At 42.6% G+C, this 15,888-nt stretch overlaps 1 protein-coding gene across 5 annotated transcripts in view; it reads left to right on the forward strand.

Moving 5' to 3' along the window:
• Positions 1–15,888, forward strand: part of LOC126281245 (cysteine--tRNA ligase, cytoplasmic) — a 77,015-nt gene that overhangs the window by 3,451 nt on the left and 57,676 nt on the right. For all 5 annotated transcript variants that reach the window (XM_049980035.1, XM_049980038.1, XM_049980033.1 and 2 more), the window contains exon 3: positions 10,414–10,756. In XM_049980035.1, coding sequence (XP_049835992.1) covers positions 10,414–10,756 — 343 coding nt within the window. The remainder of the gene's footprint in view (positions 1–10,413; positions 10,757–15,888) is intronic.

Below are 15,888 nucleotides of genomic sequence, written 5' to 3' on the forward strand. Positions count from 1 at the left end.
ATGTATGGAGTGCATGAAGAATAATTGTTTGAATGCTCCTGTGCGTTCTGTAATTAATCTAATCTTGATCCTTCAACCCCTATGTGATCAGTATGTTGGGAGTTACAATGCATTATGTGAGTCACCATGTAAAGATGTTTCTCGAAACTCTGTTGGTAGACATGCTTGGGATAGTTAGCTTCTATCTTCAAGAATCTGCTAGCTCAGTTTCTTCAGCGTCTCTGACACACACTCCCTCATGTCATGTTGCCCTTCTCTGTATTATCTGCTTTGGGATGTTAAGCAGTGACTTATTAAAAGTTTTATGTAGTTGTCTTAGTAACTGATGTAAAATACACTGTTTGTTCCAAATAAATTGCCATTTTGAAGGGTGTGGCTATGCAGAAAACTAAGAGCACAACTTAAACTGCTGCGAGTGAGAGTAGGAATCATATTCGTAGTATTAATTCTCACAAATAGTTGGCCTTTTTCATTTTTTCTTCCCTCCTCCCCCCTCTCGAATATGGCAAATTTTATTTTATTTATTTATTTATTTATTTATTTATTTATTTATTTTAATTGCTGTGTGTGCTTGAGCTGTAAAGGATGTCCCAGGAGGAATAGTCAGTATTCAGGGATATAACAGGAGTGATCATCTGAAGCTCTATTCCGAATGGTTACCAAGATAAACATATTGAATGTGCACTCTATTATTCAGTATACTATTAACTTTATACATGTACAACAGTTTGTAAACATTAAACATACATTTTACAAAGCTTGAATGGAATAACTACATATTTTTAACACATTCACCTCTAAGCAGTATTGTACACATCAAATTGCAGTGGTTCTACAGTTCACAACAAATTGTAGTGGCCAGGGGGTGAGTGGGGCTGCTGTGGCTAGAGACAGAGTGGCAGGTTCTGGAGATGGTCGTGCTGGGGAGGAATAAGTAAGAAAACTCTTACTGCAAGATATAACATCTTTTATTTAGTCTTGAGTTACAAATGTTGAAGTGCTGCGTTGCCCCTATATATGCCCCCTGTATATGCTTGGTTTACTGACTGTGCTTTGCCGTTCATATTGGAAGGTTGCAGCGGCAGGATTTCCTCTGCTGTCTAGGTTCTGCTGGGCTAACACTGTTTACCCATTTGGCAGTGTGTGTCCAAGTTAGCAATATGTGTCCTTGAGGGAGCAGTGCCAGTGACATGAACATTCACAGAGTTCTCATAGGCATCCACCATCACTTGTGTGGCTGCATGGTATCAGTACTGACCTGGCTATGAACTGATGCTCTCCAAGGCAGGAATTTGGTTGCTACTGTGTAGCCTGGGTTAGCTCAATCATTTTGTCCACAGATGAGACTTACAAAGGCGAACCGGTCTGGTGGTTGGCCCTTGATGTGGTGGAGACGTATGTGGACCCAATGTCATGGGGGATGCTGCCAGGCTTAGCATAACTGCTAGAATTGGAGGGCATTTAAAGTTATTAATAGCAAACTTGTATCAATACACTGTGTCCAGGCTTGTATATATCAATACCTTTGTGTTTCAATGATGTGGAAATGTACCGCCGGCCAGTTAATAGATGCATGACCTTTCTGCAGTGTCAACATAATTGCCCAGTATGAGGGTTTCGTGAGGTGCAAAGAAGCTTGCTTGCCTTCGCACCTCCTTGCTTGCTTCACATGCGGCTGTAATGGAGGTACTTCTCACCTGTACTTGCCAAAATTAGCAACTGCGATACATTTCTCCCATTTACAGAAATACACAAATCCTGGGTCTGAACCCATGACCTTTCTGCAACAGAAGATTTCGCATACATAGTTATGTCATATATTATTTACAGTTTTATTGTTAAATTAAGCAACAAAGCTCGGAAGTCCAACATTCCCTCTACAGTTATTACCCATCCGCTCACCCATCCATCTTTACACTACCTCCATCCTCTTTTGAAGCTACCTCATAAGCATTAATCCCTCAAAAACACTAAACAACTATTTATATAAATATCTAATCTTTGCACCCTTATGGCATCTTGCACTGTAATCGGTCATTTTAATGCCACTCAAGGTCTCTTGTCTTTTGAATCACAATTAATTGTATACTACAATACTGCTATCTTATTACTATACACAGTTTCTCACACCCCTCGTATGGAAGATTAACCAGTTCAGTGGTATCTGATGCACTGGAGGATCACATCGGCGAGTGGTCCTCTGCCTAAGGTAGACAAAGGCTGCACAAAAGAGACATAACACCAAAACGATGCCTGTGGCTGTGACACTTACTATCTTGATCATGTACTGCTGCTCCTCCCAGTATTGCTGTGTGTATGAAAGTGTTTGCTCTACTGGAATGTGTGCCTCTTGTGTGCTTATTAAGCAATTTATGGGTAGGATCAGGCTAGAATGCAACATTTCATTCATGTAGGTCAAATTTATCACTAGAAGGATAGCTAGTGGCTTCTCTGGCCAATTCACCTGTGCCTGTGTAATGTTTAATTTGATTTCCTCTGTAACAGAGGCTGACAGATCGAAATGTCTGCCCTGTTATCACACAGTCTGTCATATTAATAATTATTCCATTCCCATACAGTTCCAAATGTTAATCTCTGCAAGTCAACCTTGCTTGTAGCAGTTCACTACTACCACTTCTACTTCTACATTTACATGATTACTCTGCGATTCACATTTAAGTGCTTGGCAGAGGGTTCATCGAACCACAATCATACTATCTCCCTACCATTCTACTCCCGAACAGTGTGCGGGAAAAATGAACACCTAAACCTTTCTGTTCGAGCTCTGATTTCTCTTATTTTATTTTGATGATCATTCCTACCTATGTAGGTTGGGCTCAATAAAATATTTTCGCACTCGGAAGAGAAAGTTGGTGACTGAAATTTCGTAAATAGATCTCGCCGCGATGAAAAAGTCTTTGCTTTAATGACTTCCATCCCAACTTGCGTATCATATCTGCCACACTCTCTCCCCTATTATGTGATAATACAAACGAGCTGCCCTCTTTTGCACCCTTTTGATGTCCTCCGTCAATCCCACCTGATACGGATCCCACATCGCGCAGCAATATTCTAACAGAGGACGAACGAGTGTAGTGTAAGCTGTCTCTTTAGTGAACTTGTTGCATCTTCTAAGTGTTCTGCCAATGAAACGCAACCTTTGGCTCACCTTCCCCACAGTATTGTCTATGTGGTCTTTCCAACTGAAGTTCTTAGTTATTTTTACACCCGGGTACTTAGTTGAATTGACAGCCTTGAGAATTGTACTATTTATTGAGTAATCGAATTCCAACGGGTTTCTTTTGGAACTCATGTGGATCACCTCACACTTTTCGTTATTTAGTGTCAACTGCACTTGCCACACCATACAGCAATCTTTTCTAAATCGCTTTGCAACTGCTGGTCTTCGGATGACCTTACTAGACGGTAAATTACAGCATCATCTGCGAACAACCTAAGAGAACTGCTCAGATTGTCACCCAGGTTATTTATATAGATCAGTAACCGGAGAGGTCCCAGGATGCTTCCCTGGGGAACACCTGATATCACTTCAGTTTTACTCGATGATTTGCCGTGTATTACTACGAACTTCAACCTTTCTGATAGGAAATCACGAATCCAGTCGCACAACTGAGACGATACCCCATAGGCCTGCAGGTTGATTAGAAGTTGCTTGTGAGGAACGGTGTCAAAAGCTTTCCGGAAATCTAGAAATATGGAATCAACTTGAGATGCCCTGTCGATAGCGGCCATTACTTCGTGCGAATAAAGAGCTAGCTGTGTTGCACAAGAACGATGTTTTCTGAAACCATGCTGATTACGTATCAATAGATCGTTTCCTTCGAGGTGACTCATAATGTTTGAATACAGTATATGCTCCAAACCCCTACTGCAAACCGACGTCAGTGATATAGGTCTGTAGTTCGATGGATTACTCCTACTACCCTTCTTAAACACTGGTGCGACCTGCGCAATTTTCCAATTTGCAGGTACAGATCTATCGGTGAGCGAGTGGTTGTATAGGATTGCTAAGTAGGGAGCTATTGTATCAGCATAATCTGAAAGGAACCTAATCGGTATACAATCTGGACCTGAAGACTTGCCCGTATCAAGCGATTTGAGTTGCTTCGCAACCCCTTAGGTATCTACTTCTAAGAAACTCATGCTAGCAGCTGTTCGTGTTTCAAATTCTGGAATATTCCATTCGTCTTCCCTGGTGAAGGAATTTCGGAAAACTGCGTTCAATAACTCTGCTTTACGGCACAGTCGTCGGTAACAGTACCATTGGCACTGTGCAGCGAAGGTATTGACTGCGTCTTGCCGCTTGTGTACTTTACATACGATCAGAATTTCTTTGAATTTTCTACCAAATTTCGAGACAATATTTCATTGTGGAACCTATTAAAGGCATATCGCATTGAAGTCCGTGCCAAATTTCGCACATCTGTAAATTTTAGCCAATCTTCGGGATTTCGCGTTCTTCTGAACTTTGCATGCTTTTTCCGTTGCCTCTGCAACCACTTCAGTAATATTTACAGAATACATCCAATGTGGACATGCTAGCTGGAATTAGTCATGGTTCCAGGGTGTCACGTGATCAATCCTGACCTACTTTACATAAAGGCAATAACATCTTGCGTGTTTAGATTTCCATATGCAACACCTGAGTCGGGCAGATGGGAACCCTTGCCTCTGACAATGTAAGAATTTGGATAGCGACATCACCACGTGACTAACACCAACTTCGATAAGGACAAATGTCCGCAAGGATATACACTTTTATGGGGATGCATGTATGTTGTCATGTTTGAACCTGACACAATTGTTGATTGTTAGAAATGATATCAGTGCATATAATTTTGCTGGATCTATATTAACCTCAACTGCTGATATGTGGTAATACAGTGGTAGATTTGCTTCATTTGGTTCAACTGTGAGTTCCTATTCTGATGGCAACTGCTGCACTGTCTGCAGTCCTATCGAGAACTAATCTGCCATTAACAGAGCTGGACAGAGAAGCCAGTGTGTCACATGTAAGACTGCTTCCTGCACCTCTGTTACCATTACCCTAGCATCCCATAAGCTATCAGCTAAAGACTGCAACAGTCCCACCACTGACATTCTCTTATCCAAAGTATCTTCCCGAACCTTGATAACTTCGAGGTCCTAATTTACATTATTTTTTGTCATTCTTATCAGGTGCTTTATCTTTGTTGCTAACCTTCATAATACCTGTGTGTTGTTCAATACGAGGGCTATGCCGAAAGTTTTTAGCAGCCCGTAAACCATAAGGCGGAGGACAATGGGCTTGTTTTCATTTGAAAAAGTGATGTTTTTTGACCTTGGGACGTGTGCCCGCAGCCCCTGGCTAGCGGTGATCTCCCCCTCCCCCCCTCACTCCCCACAGCGCGGTAAGAAAGCACAGGCAGTGCTGAGTCAGAGACGGTGCAGGATGGAGCTGTCTCGCTGTGACTTTCGGGCCATGATTTTTTACGATTATAAAAACGGCGTAAAGTGCTGAAGAATGCCACTCTTTTTTGCTGCGTGTTTTTGGTGAAGCTTCCCCTTCTAGAGCCACACTTGGAAATTGGTTTTCGAGGGGTCGGCAGTCAATTGAAGATGAGCCTCATCCTGGTCAGCCAGCAACAGCTGTGACTCCTGAAAACATTGATGCTGTGAGGAAAATGATCAAAGAAGATCCACATCATACATTTTGCGACATTGAATTGACCCTAAATATTCGATCAACAGCAACACAGACAATCGTTTATAGTCACTTAGGCCTTACTAAGAGATGTGCCCGTTGGGTGCCACATTCCCTGACAGAAAGCCAAAAGAAGGTGAGAGTGGACTGCTGTCGTTTCATGCTCGAAAAATTGAATGGAGGGAAGTCCCAAGCCACCTACAATATCGGCACAGGTGATGAAACATGGGTCTACCATTATGACCCTGAAACGAAGAGATGTGATGCTTTCCAGAGGAGGAATCACCCACAAAAGTTCGACGAAGTCTGAGCTTTGGAAAAAAGATGGTGGAAACTTTTTTCACAAAGATCGGTCATCTCACCTCTGCGACCTTTGACTCGCGTCGTACAGTCAATGCTGAATGGTACGTGAACGATTGTCTTCCAAAAGTCATCGCCACATGGAAGTCACAGCATCCAAAGTCCAAGAGTGGGCACCTTCTGCTGCATCACGACAATGCATCTGCGCACAGGGCTGCCAGAATGATGGACTTTCTGGAGAAGGAAAAAGTGCGAGTGTTACTCAATCCCCCTAATCACCTGACCTGGCCCCCCTGTGACTTCTTTCTGTTCCCTAAGACTAAGGAAAAAATTCGAGAGCAGCGGTTTTCATCACATGAAGAGGCCATTGCGGCTTACGAAAGTGCACTAAGTGACATCCCAAAAGAAGCTTGGACTGACACATTTTCTAAGTGGTTTCAGAGAGTAGAAAAATGTATACATGCTAATGGAGAGTATTTTGAAAAGATGTAAACGTGTTTTTGCAAATAAATTTTGTTTCACACATTCTGCTAAAAACTTTCGGCGTAGCCCTTGTACCTTTGTTACAGGCTGGTTAACTTTGTAGTATGCCAGTCCACGGTTGCCTGCTTCCCCAGCTTTCTACTACCCATATCTTTACCCTCAACAGATGACGACATGTGCATTAACTCATCTGGAGTATCCTCAAACAGCTTCAGACATCCAACATGAACAGTAGCTGTGTGAGTTGGTAATTGAAGCTTGACATGTAGTGGTGGTGATATTTCAGTTACCTGATATAGTCCCTGATACTGAGTTACAAATTTCTTGGTTTTACCTTTCAGAACAGAGGGGTTAGCCACTGACTGACTTTGCACTGTGGTACTCTGCTCACACAATTTTCCAATTTCTCTTGGTGTTCTACGGCTCTAGTGTTTGCTCCTTGAACATGCTTTCCGACTTCTCTGTGTTTTAGCAGAATCCCTGACTTACTCCCCGTCCCTGCCAATTCTTTGCTAAATTTTGTCAAGCAGTGATGACACACGCCTACTGTAAACTACCTCATATGTTGATAGTCCTGTAGTAGAATGGCCTCTTGCATGAAATTTGCTTATAACGGAAGATAAGTATACATCCCAGTCATTATTGTGTGAGTTCACATAATATCTCAACATCCTTCAGGCTGTGCAATGCACCCTCTCCCTCCTAACCTTATCATAAGGGTGTGGTGGACCTGTCCTTAACCTCCTAACCTTTAACAAATTACACAGCTGCATTAATGAATCCTACGTAAAGTTTGTCCCTTGATCTGTAATCATGGTTTCTGGCATCTCAAATTTAAGCACCCAACTGTTGACCAATTCTTGCACTACCATTGCTGCCTATTGAGTAGAGACTGTAACCACTTCCAAATATCTATAAAAAAAAAAGGCAATAAAAGCCAGCACAAATCTATTCCTGGCTGGAGTCCTGTTGAAGGGCATGAGGACACCCATTCCAGTCTTTGGTAACCTCTGCAAAGATATCAATTTACGGTTCATATCTGCCTGTTGCGCCCACTATACACAACCCCTCTGGACAAATCTGCATCTTCTTTCCTTGACTTCCACCTATAGCTTTCCATTACTCACTTATTCATTGTTCTACAATCCCCATGCCCTGACAGTAAGTGATCACATGCATCTTTCAGCACTTCCTCCTTTAGCTCTGATTTCACTAATACCTGCGGCCCCAATCTCGTTGTGTTATGCAGCAATCTGTTACATAAAGCGAATTGTGGCTGCAATGCATACTGTTTACATTCCATGTCAGCCCAGTGTGCTGCTTGCCATTACTTACATGCACACTTACATTCATTCATACATTAATCCTTGTTCCATAGATCACGAATAAGACATTTTGTAATGATGTGGAACATGTCACTTTAACATAAGTTTCCTTTACACAAGTAATAATTAATTAATTTTTTGTACACAGTTACTACTTCATATCTAATAATTCATCTATTGAGTAGGAGTAGTTGTCATTCAGAAATTCTTTTAATTTGCTTTTAAATTTTGGTTGGCTATCTGTCAGATGTTTAATACTATTTGGCAAATGACCAAAGATTTCTGTGACAGCATAATTTACCTCTTTCTGTGCCAAAGTGAAATTTAATCCAGTATAGTGAATATCGTCCTTTCTTCTAGTGTTGTACGTATGCACTTCACTGTTATTTTTGAATTGGGCTAGGTTGTTAATGACAAATTTCATAAGTGAATATATGTATTGCGAAGGTACTGTGAATATCCTGAGTTCCTTAAATAGATGTCTGGGTGGGCTCCAGATATTATTCTGATTACACACCTTTGTGCAATGAATACTTTCTCTCTTAATGACGAAAGGCCCCAAAATATAATGCCATATGAAAGCAGTGAATGAAAATAGGCATAGTAGCCTAATTTACTGATATGTTTGACGGAAATTTGCAACAACCCTAATAGCATAAATAGCTGAACCTAACTGTTCCAGCAGATCATTGATGTTTCTTCCAATTCAACTTATCATCAGTGCAAACACTCAGAAATTTTGAATATTCTGCCTTAGCAACAGGCTTCCTTCGGTTCATCGTCTATATTTATCAATGGTGTTATGCCACTTACTGTACAGAATTGTATAAACTTGAGTTTTTCTTAAAATTTAGTGAGAGTCCATTTGCAGAGAACCACTTAATAATTTTCTGAAAGACGTTATTTGCAATTTGCTCAGCTGATTCTTGCATCCTGGGTGTGATTATTATACTTATGTCATCAGAAAAAAAAACTAGCTTTGCATCTTCATTAATATTGAGTGGCAAGTCGTTAATATATATTAAGAACAAAAAGGGGGCCCAAGACTGAACGCTGTGGGAGATCATCCCCCAGTTAGAGGATCTGCTGGTTTTTGCACACTATCTGTACTGTTAATTTCAATTTTCTGTGTTCTTCCAGTTAAGTATGAATTAAACCATTTGTGCACTGTCCCACTCATACCACAATACCTAAGCTTATCTAAAAGAATTCCACGATTTACACAATCAAAAGCCTATGAGAGATCACAGAATATCCCAATGGGTGATGTTCGATTATTCAATGCATTTAATATTTGATCAGTGAAAGCATATATAACATTTTCTGTTGAAAAGCCTTTCTGAAAACAAAATTGACATTTTGTTAGAACTTAATTTTTACAAGTATGTGATGCTACTCTCGAATACATTACTTTTTCAAGAATTTTGGATAAAACTGTCAGAAGTGAGATTGGGCAGTAGTTGTTAGCTTCAAATCTATCCCCTTTCTCATGCAATGGTTTAACAATAGCTTATTTCAGTCTATCTGGAAAAATGTCCTGTTTCACTGAGATACTACATTTGTGGCTGAGAATCCTACTTATTTGTTGGGAACAAGCTATTAGTACTCTGAAGTTTCTTGACAGATTAAAACTGTGTGCTGGTCCGAGACTCGCAACCTTTGCCTTTCACGGGCAAGTGCTCTACCATCTGAGCTACCCAAGCACGACTCATGCCCCGTCCTCACAGCTTTACGTCTTCCAGCACCTCGTCTCTTACCTTCCAAACTTTACGGAAGGTCTCCTGCAAGCCTTGCAGAACTAGCTCTCCTGAAAGAAAGGATATTGCGGAGACATGGCTTAGCCACAGCCTGGGGGATGTTACCAGAATGAGATTTTCACTCTGCAGCAGTGTGTGCACTGATACAAAACTTAGTGGCAGATTAAAACTGTATGCCGGGCCGAGACTTGAAGTTGGGATCTTCGCCTTTCGTGGGCAAGTGCTCTACCATCTTTCTCTCAGGAGTGTTACTTCTGCATGGTTCGCAGGAGAGCTTCTGTAAAGTTTGGAAGGTAGGAGACGAGGCACTGGCAGAAGTAAAGCTGTGACGATGGGGTGTGAGCCGTGCTTGTGTAGCTCAGATGGTACAGCACTTGCCCACAAAGGCAAAGGTCCTGCAGATCGCTGAATTTTTGAATTCGGGAAATGTCTGCACACCTCTTGGTCCCTCTGTACATCCGATGTATGCTTTGGCTTCCCCTGCCAACCATAATTTTGTCCCTTATAGCAATTGATCCGGTGGCCACCCCAGCAATACTAGCTGTAATTGGTGATGCATTTGTCTGCATGCAAAACTTCTAAATAGAAGGGGGAATTTATATAATATGAGAATTTGTAACTACCTGTAAAAAAAGGGGGGGGGGGTCATTCGTTGACTTGTCATATTTTGTATGTGAAATTGCTCAGCATCTATGTGTTCTTCTAGTATTTTAACCAAAGCAGTAAAAGTGGCTGTTGGTACCATTTTGAAACATTTGTCATTCCACACAATTTGCATTTATTTTGAACTTCTTTATTCTATGTCAACAGTGAAAATATGCTTACCAGGTTATTTGTGTTTCAGGTCATATATCTCATTTGATATTCTTCGCCGTGTACTCTCTAATTATTTTGGGTACGATGTGAAATATGTAATGAACATTACAGATATCGATGATAAGATTATCAAACGTGCTCGTCAGAATTACTTGTATGAACGATATGAATCTGAGAACAAAGAACTTCCACTAATACTGAATGATGTAAAGGGAGTGATGGAACAGATGCAAGGGTGGGTTTCTGCTGCAGAAGATCCTGATCGAAAAGCAATGCTTGAGAAAATGCTTTCTCGTATGAGTGATGCAGTAAGTGATCTCGAAGATGCAGTGAAAAGAAATGACAACATTGCCACTCAGGAAGCACAGAAAGTAAGTAATAGACAGCAGTCTTGTGTGGTGATAATATAATTAAACCATACATAGTCCCACATTTTGGTTATTTCACACCTCTTTGTGCATCTGAGACATCTTTGTGTCGGTGACTTCTTTTATGGATTTCCTGCTACCCTTCCTGTGATCTAAAGTGCTGGAAAACTTTGCTTTCTGAATAGTGTACTGTTATTTCCTCACGCTGTCCATGGGAGTATATTTTTGGGTGTCTGGGTGAGTGTGTGAATGTGTGTACTAGTAGTTGTACTAGTACTAGAAAAAGAGCTAAAACTTGAAAGCTAGTGTGAATGCTGTTTTCTGTTAGGTGTGTCTTGGGCTCAATGCATTGATCTGCTATAGATGACTGGTTACCTTTCCCTTATCTTACTTATATTTCCTCAAACTGTTATCTCTTGTTTATTATATAATTATTACTTATGGAAGTCAGTGTTTTTCTTAGTTTTTGACATGCCCTTAGCAATACGTCAAGACAAAATAATTGACCATTACTAAATTTACTCGTCAGAGAACTGAGTGCATCCACTGTAAACAGTGGTAAGGAACAAGCCGGTGAGCTGCTGTTCAGAAACAAGATTAATCTAAGATTTGGCACAGTATTAAATTAATTTTAGAGAGCAATTTCTTGCAGCATGTAAACAGTGTTAAGGATGGCTCTTAACATTCCTACCATCACCCTGTCTTGTAAATTCATGTCTTATGGGAAGGGGACACAACTTAAGGTTGTTTAGTTAGTTAAATAAATATTCACATTTACCTGATAGCAACAATTTTTGAAGTGCCTTTGTGCTCACAAACATATTCGAGATCTTTATCTGAGTTTTAGTTATGTTACATCATTCTTAGATTTGTAAAAATCAATCCTGAAAAGCATTTTCCTGGCCTGAACACTACATGCATTACCACTGCTGGCGACAGTGTTCATGGCACTTACCACTGTTTACTTGTACACTTTCCGACAAAGCTGCCACTAGCAACTTGAAACTCGTGACACAGCTGCAATATCTCAGTTTATTGTGGAGCTATTAACTAATATGAATAAAACAAATCATATCCTGTGTTTAATAAGCAATAACCCTGTTTCTCTTAAAGTGTTCCCTACCATTGTTCATTGTTTACAGAGGAGGTCTTGTGTTCAGTACCAACCATGTAGCAACGTAATGTTGAAACTACAGAGAAATCAGCAATATTTGAAGTACATACTTTGTAATATACATGGCCCAGTCGCATTAATGTGACCATCACCTATGTTTAACATCAGCGTGCAATAACCACTTCATATATCCTCCACTAGCAGTGGAGGATATGTGAAGTGTGTTGTGGAATGGGTGGTGGCAGAATGTGGGAAATAGTGCAGTCTGTGTTGTCATGCAGAAACGAAGTGATTTATCTGATGTCCAAAAGGGCATCATCATAGGCTTTCAGCCCAAGGGTGGAAGCCTTTCCAAAGTGGCTAAGTTTGTAAACTGTTGGCGTGCTGCTGTGCATGGCAAAATGGCGCTATCAGAAACTGTCACCAGCAGAACTGTGGTTCAACACGGACCGTAGATGACGGGTGAGCGAAGGCTGTGGAGATGTGTATGGATAAATAGATGTGCAACTGTTAAGCAGTTCACCACTCAGATTAACCAGTGAGCTACCAACAGTGTCTTCTCAATGACAGTTCAGTGAACGTTGCTGCGTATGGGCTTCTGCACCAGCTACCTGATTCATTCGCCCATACTGACTGCTGTTCATCGGCGATGAAGGCTGGAATTTGCACACCAATACCACATCCACTGAGTGGTGGCTGGTGGCCTTTTCCACTTATTTCACTACAAGGATAGTACATTCATTGTTTGGGAACATGGCAGACAAGTGCTGGATGAGTTTCTGGGTTAATTAAACAGTGTCCATCAAAACATTATTTTAATGGTAGAGCAAGAAAACAATGACAGTGGATGTTTTCCTTTTCTGGATATATAAGGAAGAAGGCTGACAGTATGGTGGGCCATACAGTTAATGGGGAGAAGACCTACAAAGACCTGTACCTTCATGGAACAAGCTACCACTATCCAGCACAGGCATACCATGCAAATCACCCCGGTATGTAAGACATGCATTGTATGTGACAAAAAGTCTCTGTCAAGCTATACTACCTGAAGGAAATATTCTGTAAAAGTGGGTACAGTGAAACTGAATTAAGAAGAGCGTTAAAGGAAAGAAAAGATGCAGCTGATTGGGAAGATGAGGAAGGAGACAAAACATGCTTTTCCATTTTGTAGAGTTGTTCTCAACTAAGATCTGCATGGAAAATGTGACAACATAGCTACCCTCTAACCACTGATGAAGGTGTAAGCTAGTCTTGGCTCTATGAAGAACTCACTGATAATTAACATTCCAGGTATATACTGTAGACACTGGTGTTAAATTACTCTGTTGGGTGGTGAGTGGTCAGGAAGGTCTTCAGCTCTCCACCCAGGGCACGATTGCAGCAATGTACTGGCTAGGTCTGACATCCAGTCATAAAAACAGTATATTCCTTTATTTTGTATCAGACTACATCAGTTGTGATGAGTCTAGGCAGCAGCTGGCACACCCAAAGTGCTGGCTGGACTTGATTGGTGAAGTGTGCTCATGCCTGCAAGCAGTCTCCTGTCAAGCCAGTGTGTAACCTTAAGTGGCCACCACTCCAGCGGTGTAGTGCCATATCAGATAGCAGGCCTTTGGTCAGTGCTGTGTTACCACATACTCTACAAAGTTAGTCATGTTTGCTTGGTGGACATGCTACACAGAGTTGAACTGTGGACCTTGGTGTGCACGGAGTGTCAGTGTTGGCAGCTAATGAGTTTGTCCAGTCAAGGTGACAAACAGCAGCAGAGTTTGCTTGCATCACACAATAGCAGGTGGGTGACAAAGTAGCTCAGGCACCAACTGTGGATTCCCAAGATAGGTAGCCTCCAGTTGATCGAAGTTACGCAGCAGGTGGCCTGGTGGCTGGATGGCACCAGGTCAGTAGGATTTGCACTCAGGCAGACACACAGCTAGCAACAACAGTGTGTAGAGGCACAACTTTATGATACAGTTCTTTATGTTGACTGTCATAGACTTCCTCATGTAGCTGGCATCTGGCGGTGTCTGATATTGTTTGTCTAAAATTGACTAATGTTATCTCAATCCACCACTATTTGTGGAATAGTAGCACTTTCCCTGCAGCCAAACTGGGGTGTCAGCCATAGTTTTTGGGCAATCAGGACATCATTGCCTTGGTGGCCCATTGCTTGAGCTATGTCAGTGGTCCTGCGGTCCTTCACTTTTCAGGAGCCCCAGATGACTAATGCTGCAGTGTCATCATATTCTGAATATGGATTCTTGCACAAGAACACCCACCCATGAGGTTTATTGCACCAATATGCCATGAAATCTGTCTGCTGAGTTGGTCACAGGTCCCTTTGCTATGCTCAGCAGAGCCCTGGTATAACAATATAGTATCCTGAGTGAATGTGATTGCCAGTATGTTGGGCAAATGCTGCACTTTATCTTCGAATGTTGCAAATGACACATCAGGTGTGAGTGTCTGGGAGACAGAAGTTGATGGTGGCAGGGTACAGCCTAAGTAAAGCGTGAACATGTGATTTTGGTAACATCAGGTTGCTGTACTGAGGAAGTCGCTGCGGGAAGGACTAGTGGCTATAAGTTGAGAGTGCACCCCGCAATGGACAGCGTGAGAGATGGATCAAGAAATCCCACACAGAAATTGAGTCTCTGGCCCACCTCACCCCATTACTGTGCCCCTTTCCTCCTCCCCCATCACACCTTCCCCCTGCGGGTTCGGGGGTTCGAATAGGCCCGCAGTATTCCTGCCTGTCGTAAGAGGCGACTAAAAGGAGTCTCAAACTTTTCGGCCTTATATGACGGTCCCCTGTTGGGTTTGACCTCCATCTCTCAAAATTTTCCGAAGAGCGAGCCGATTGGGGAAGGGCGCCTTCCTTGGTGCATTGTGTCCATCTTACGATCAGACTTTTTGCCAGCTTATACACCGTTGAATTGCAGTCCTGTCCACTCTCCATCTCTTGGGCATGACTTTGTTTCTGCGTGCAGATTATATCTTGCACTGTGCAGTGCCTCTTTTTGCATCGATGGTGACCATGGACCACATGTTACCTAACATCCAGGACGGTAGCCAGTCCGTTGTGGTGGAGCCGCCATGTACCCTGTTGGTTGTAGCCCCCTGACAACACAGGGATCGCTCTACTGATGCCTGCGCCGTTAACTCCCCACGTATGCCAAGGAGTAGATGCCTATCCTCCTGGGGTATCGGGACTCCTGGCAACAGCCATCCTGCCAGGTGGCTCTTGCCATGGCTGGGTGGCGCCCGTGGGGAGGGCCCTTGGTCGGAGTAGGTGGCATCAGGGCGGATGACCCGCAATGAAGCGTGGTACATCGTCTCTCGCTGGTGGCCAGCCGCCAGCAGTCTCTAAGCATTCTCGGGTTCAGTTTAACGCTCAGAAGTACGATCCGAAAACGTTCCCCTCCCTGGCCACACCGTGGGAGGAACGTAAGTCTCAGGATGGCAGTAGCAGTTATTCGCCCCGCTTCTTAGTTTGTACGAGGGCTGATGGGGAGTCTTTTCTCTCCACAAAGCCTCAGTTCTTCGTCGAGCATTTAGAGGACAAGTTTGGGGAGGTGGAGGGCTTGTCAAAAATGCGCTCTGGGTCAGTCCTGATACAAACGGCATCCTCTGCCCAGTCACGACGGTTACTTGCTTGTGACAAGTTGGGGGATGTTGCCGTTACGATCACACCCAATAAGAGTTTAAATATGGTCCAGGGAGTTATTTACCATAGGGATCTTCTTTTGCAGTCTGATGAAGAGCTGCGCGCCAATTTAGAGCGTCGAGGTGTACATTTCGTCCGGCTCGTTCAGCGGGGTCCAAAGGAAAATCAGATTGCTACCGGTGCCTTTATCTTGGCCTTCGAAGGGGATACCTTACCGGAAAAGGTCAAGGTGATGATCAACCGATGTGACGTTAAGCCCTATATCCCTCCCCCGATGCGATGCTTTAAGTGCTGGAAGTTCGGCCATATGTCTTCTCGCTGCACTTCCAGTCTCACATGTCGAGATTGCGGACGCCC

The sequence above is a fragment of the Schistocerca gregaria genome, chromosome 7 (assembly GCF_023897955.1).
Source record: "Schistocerca gregaria isolate iqSchGreg1 chromosome 7, iqSchGreg1.2, whole genome shotgun sequence".
NCBI lineage: Eukaryota > Metazoa > Arthropoda > Insecta > Orthoptera > Acrididae > Schistocerca > Schistocerca gregaria.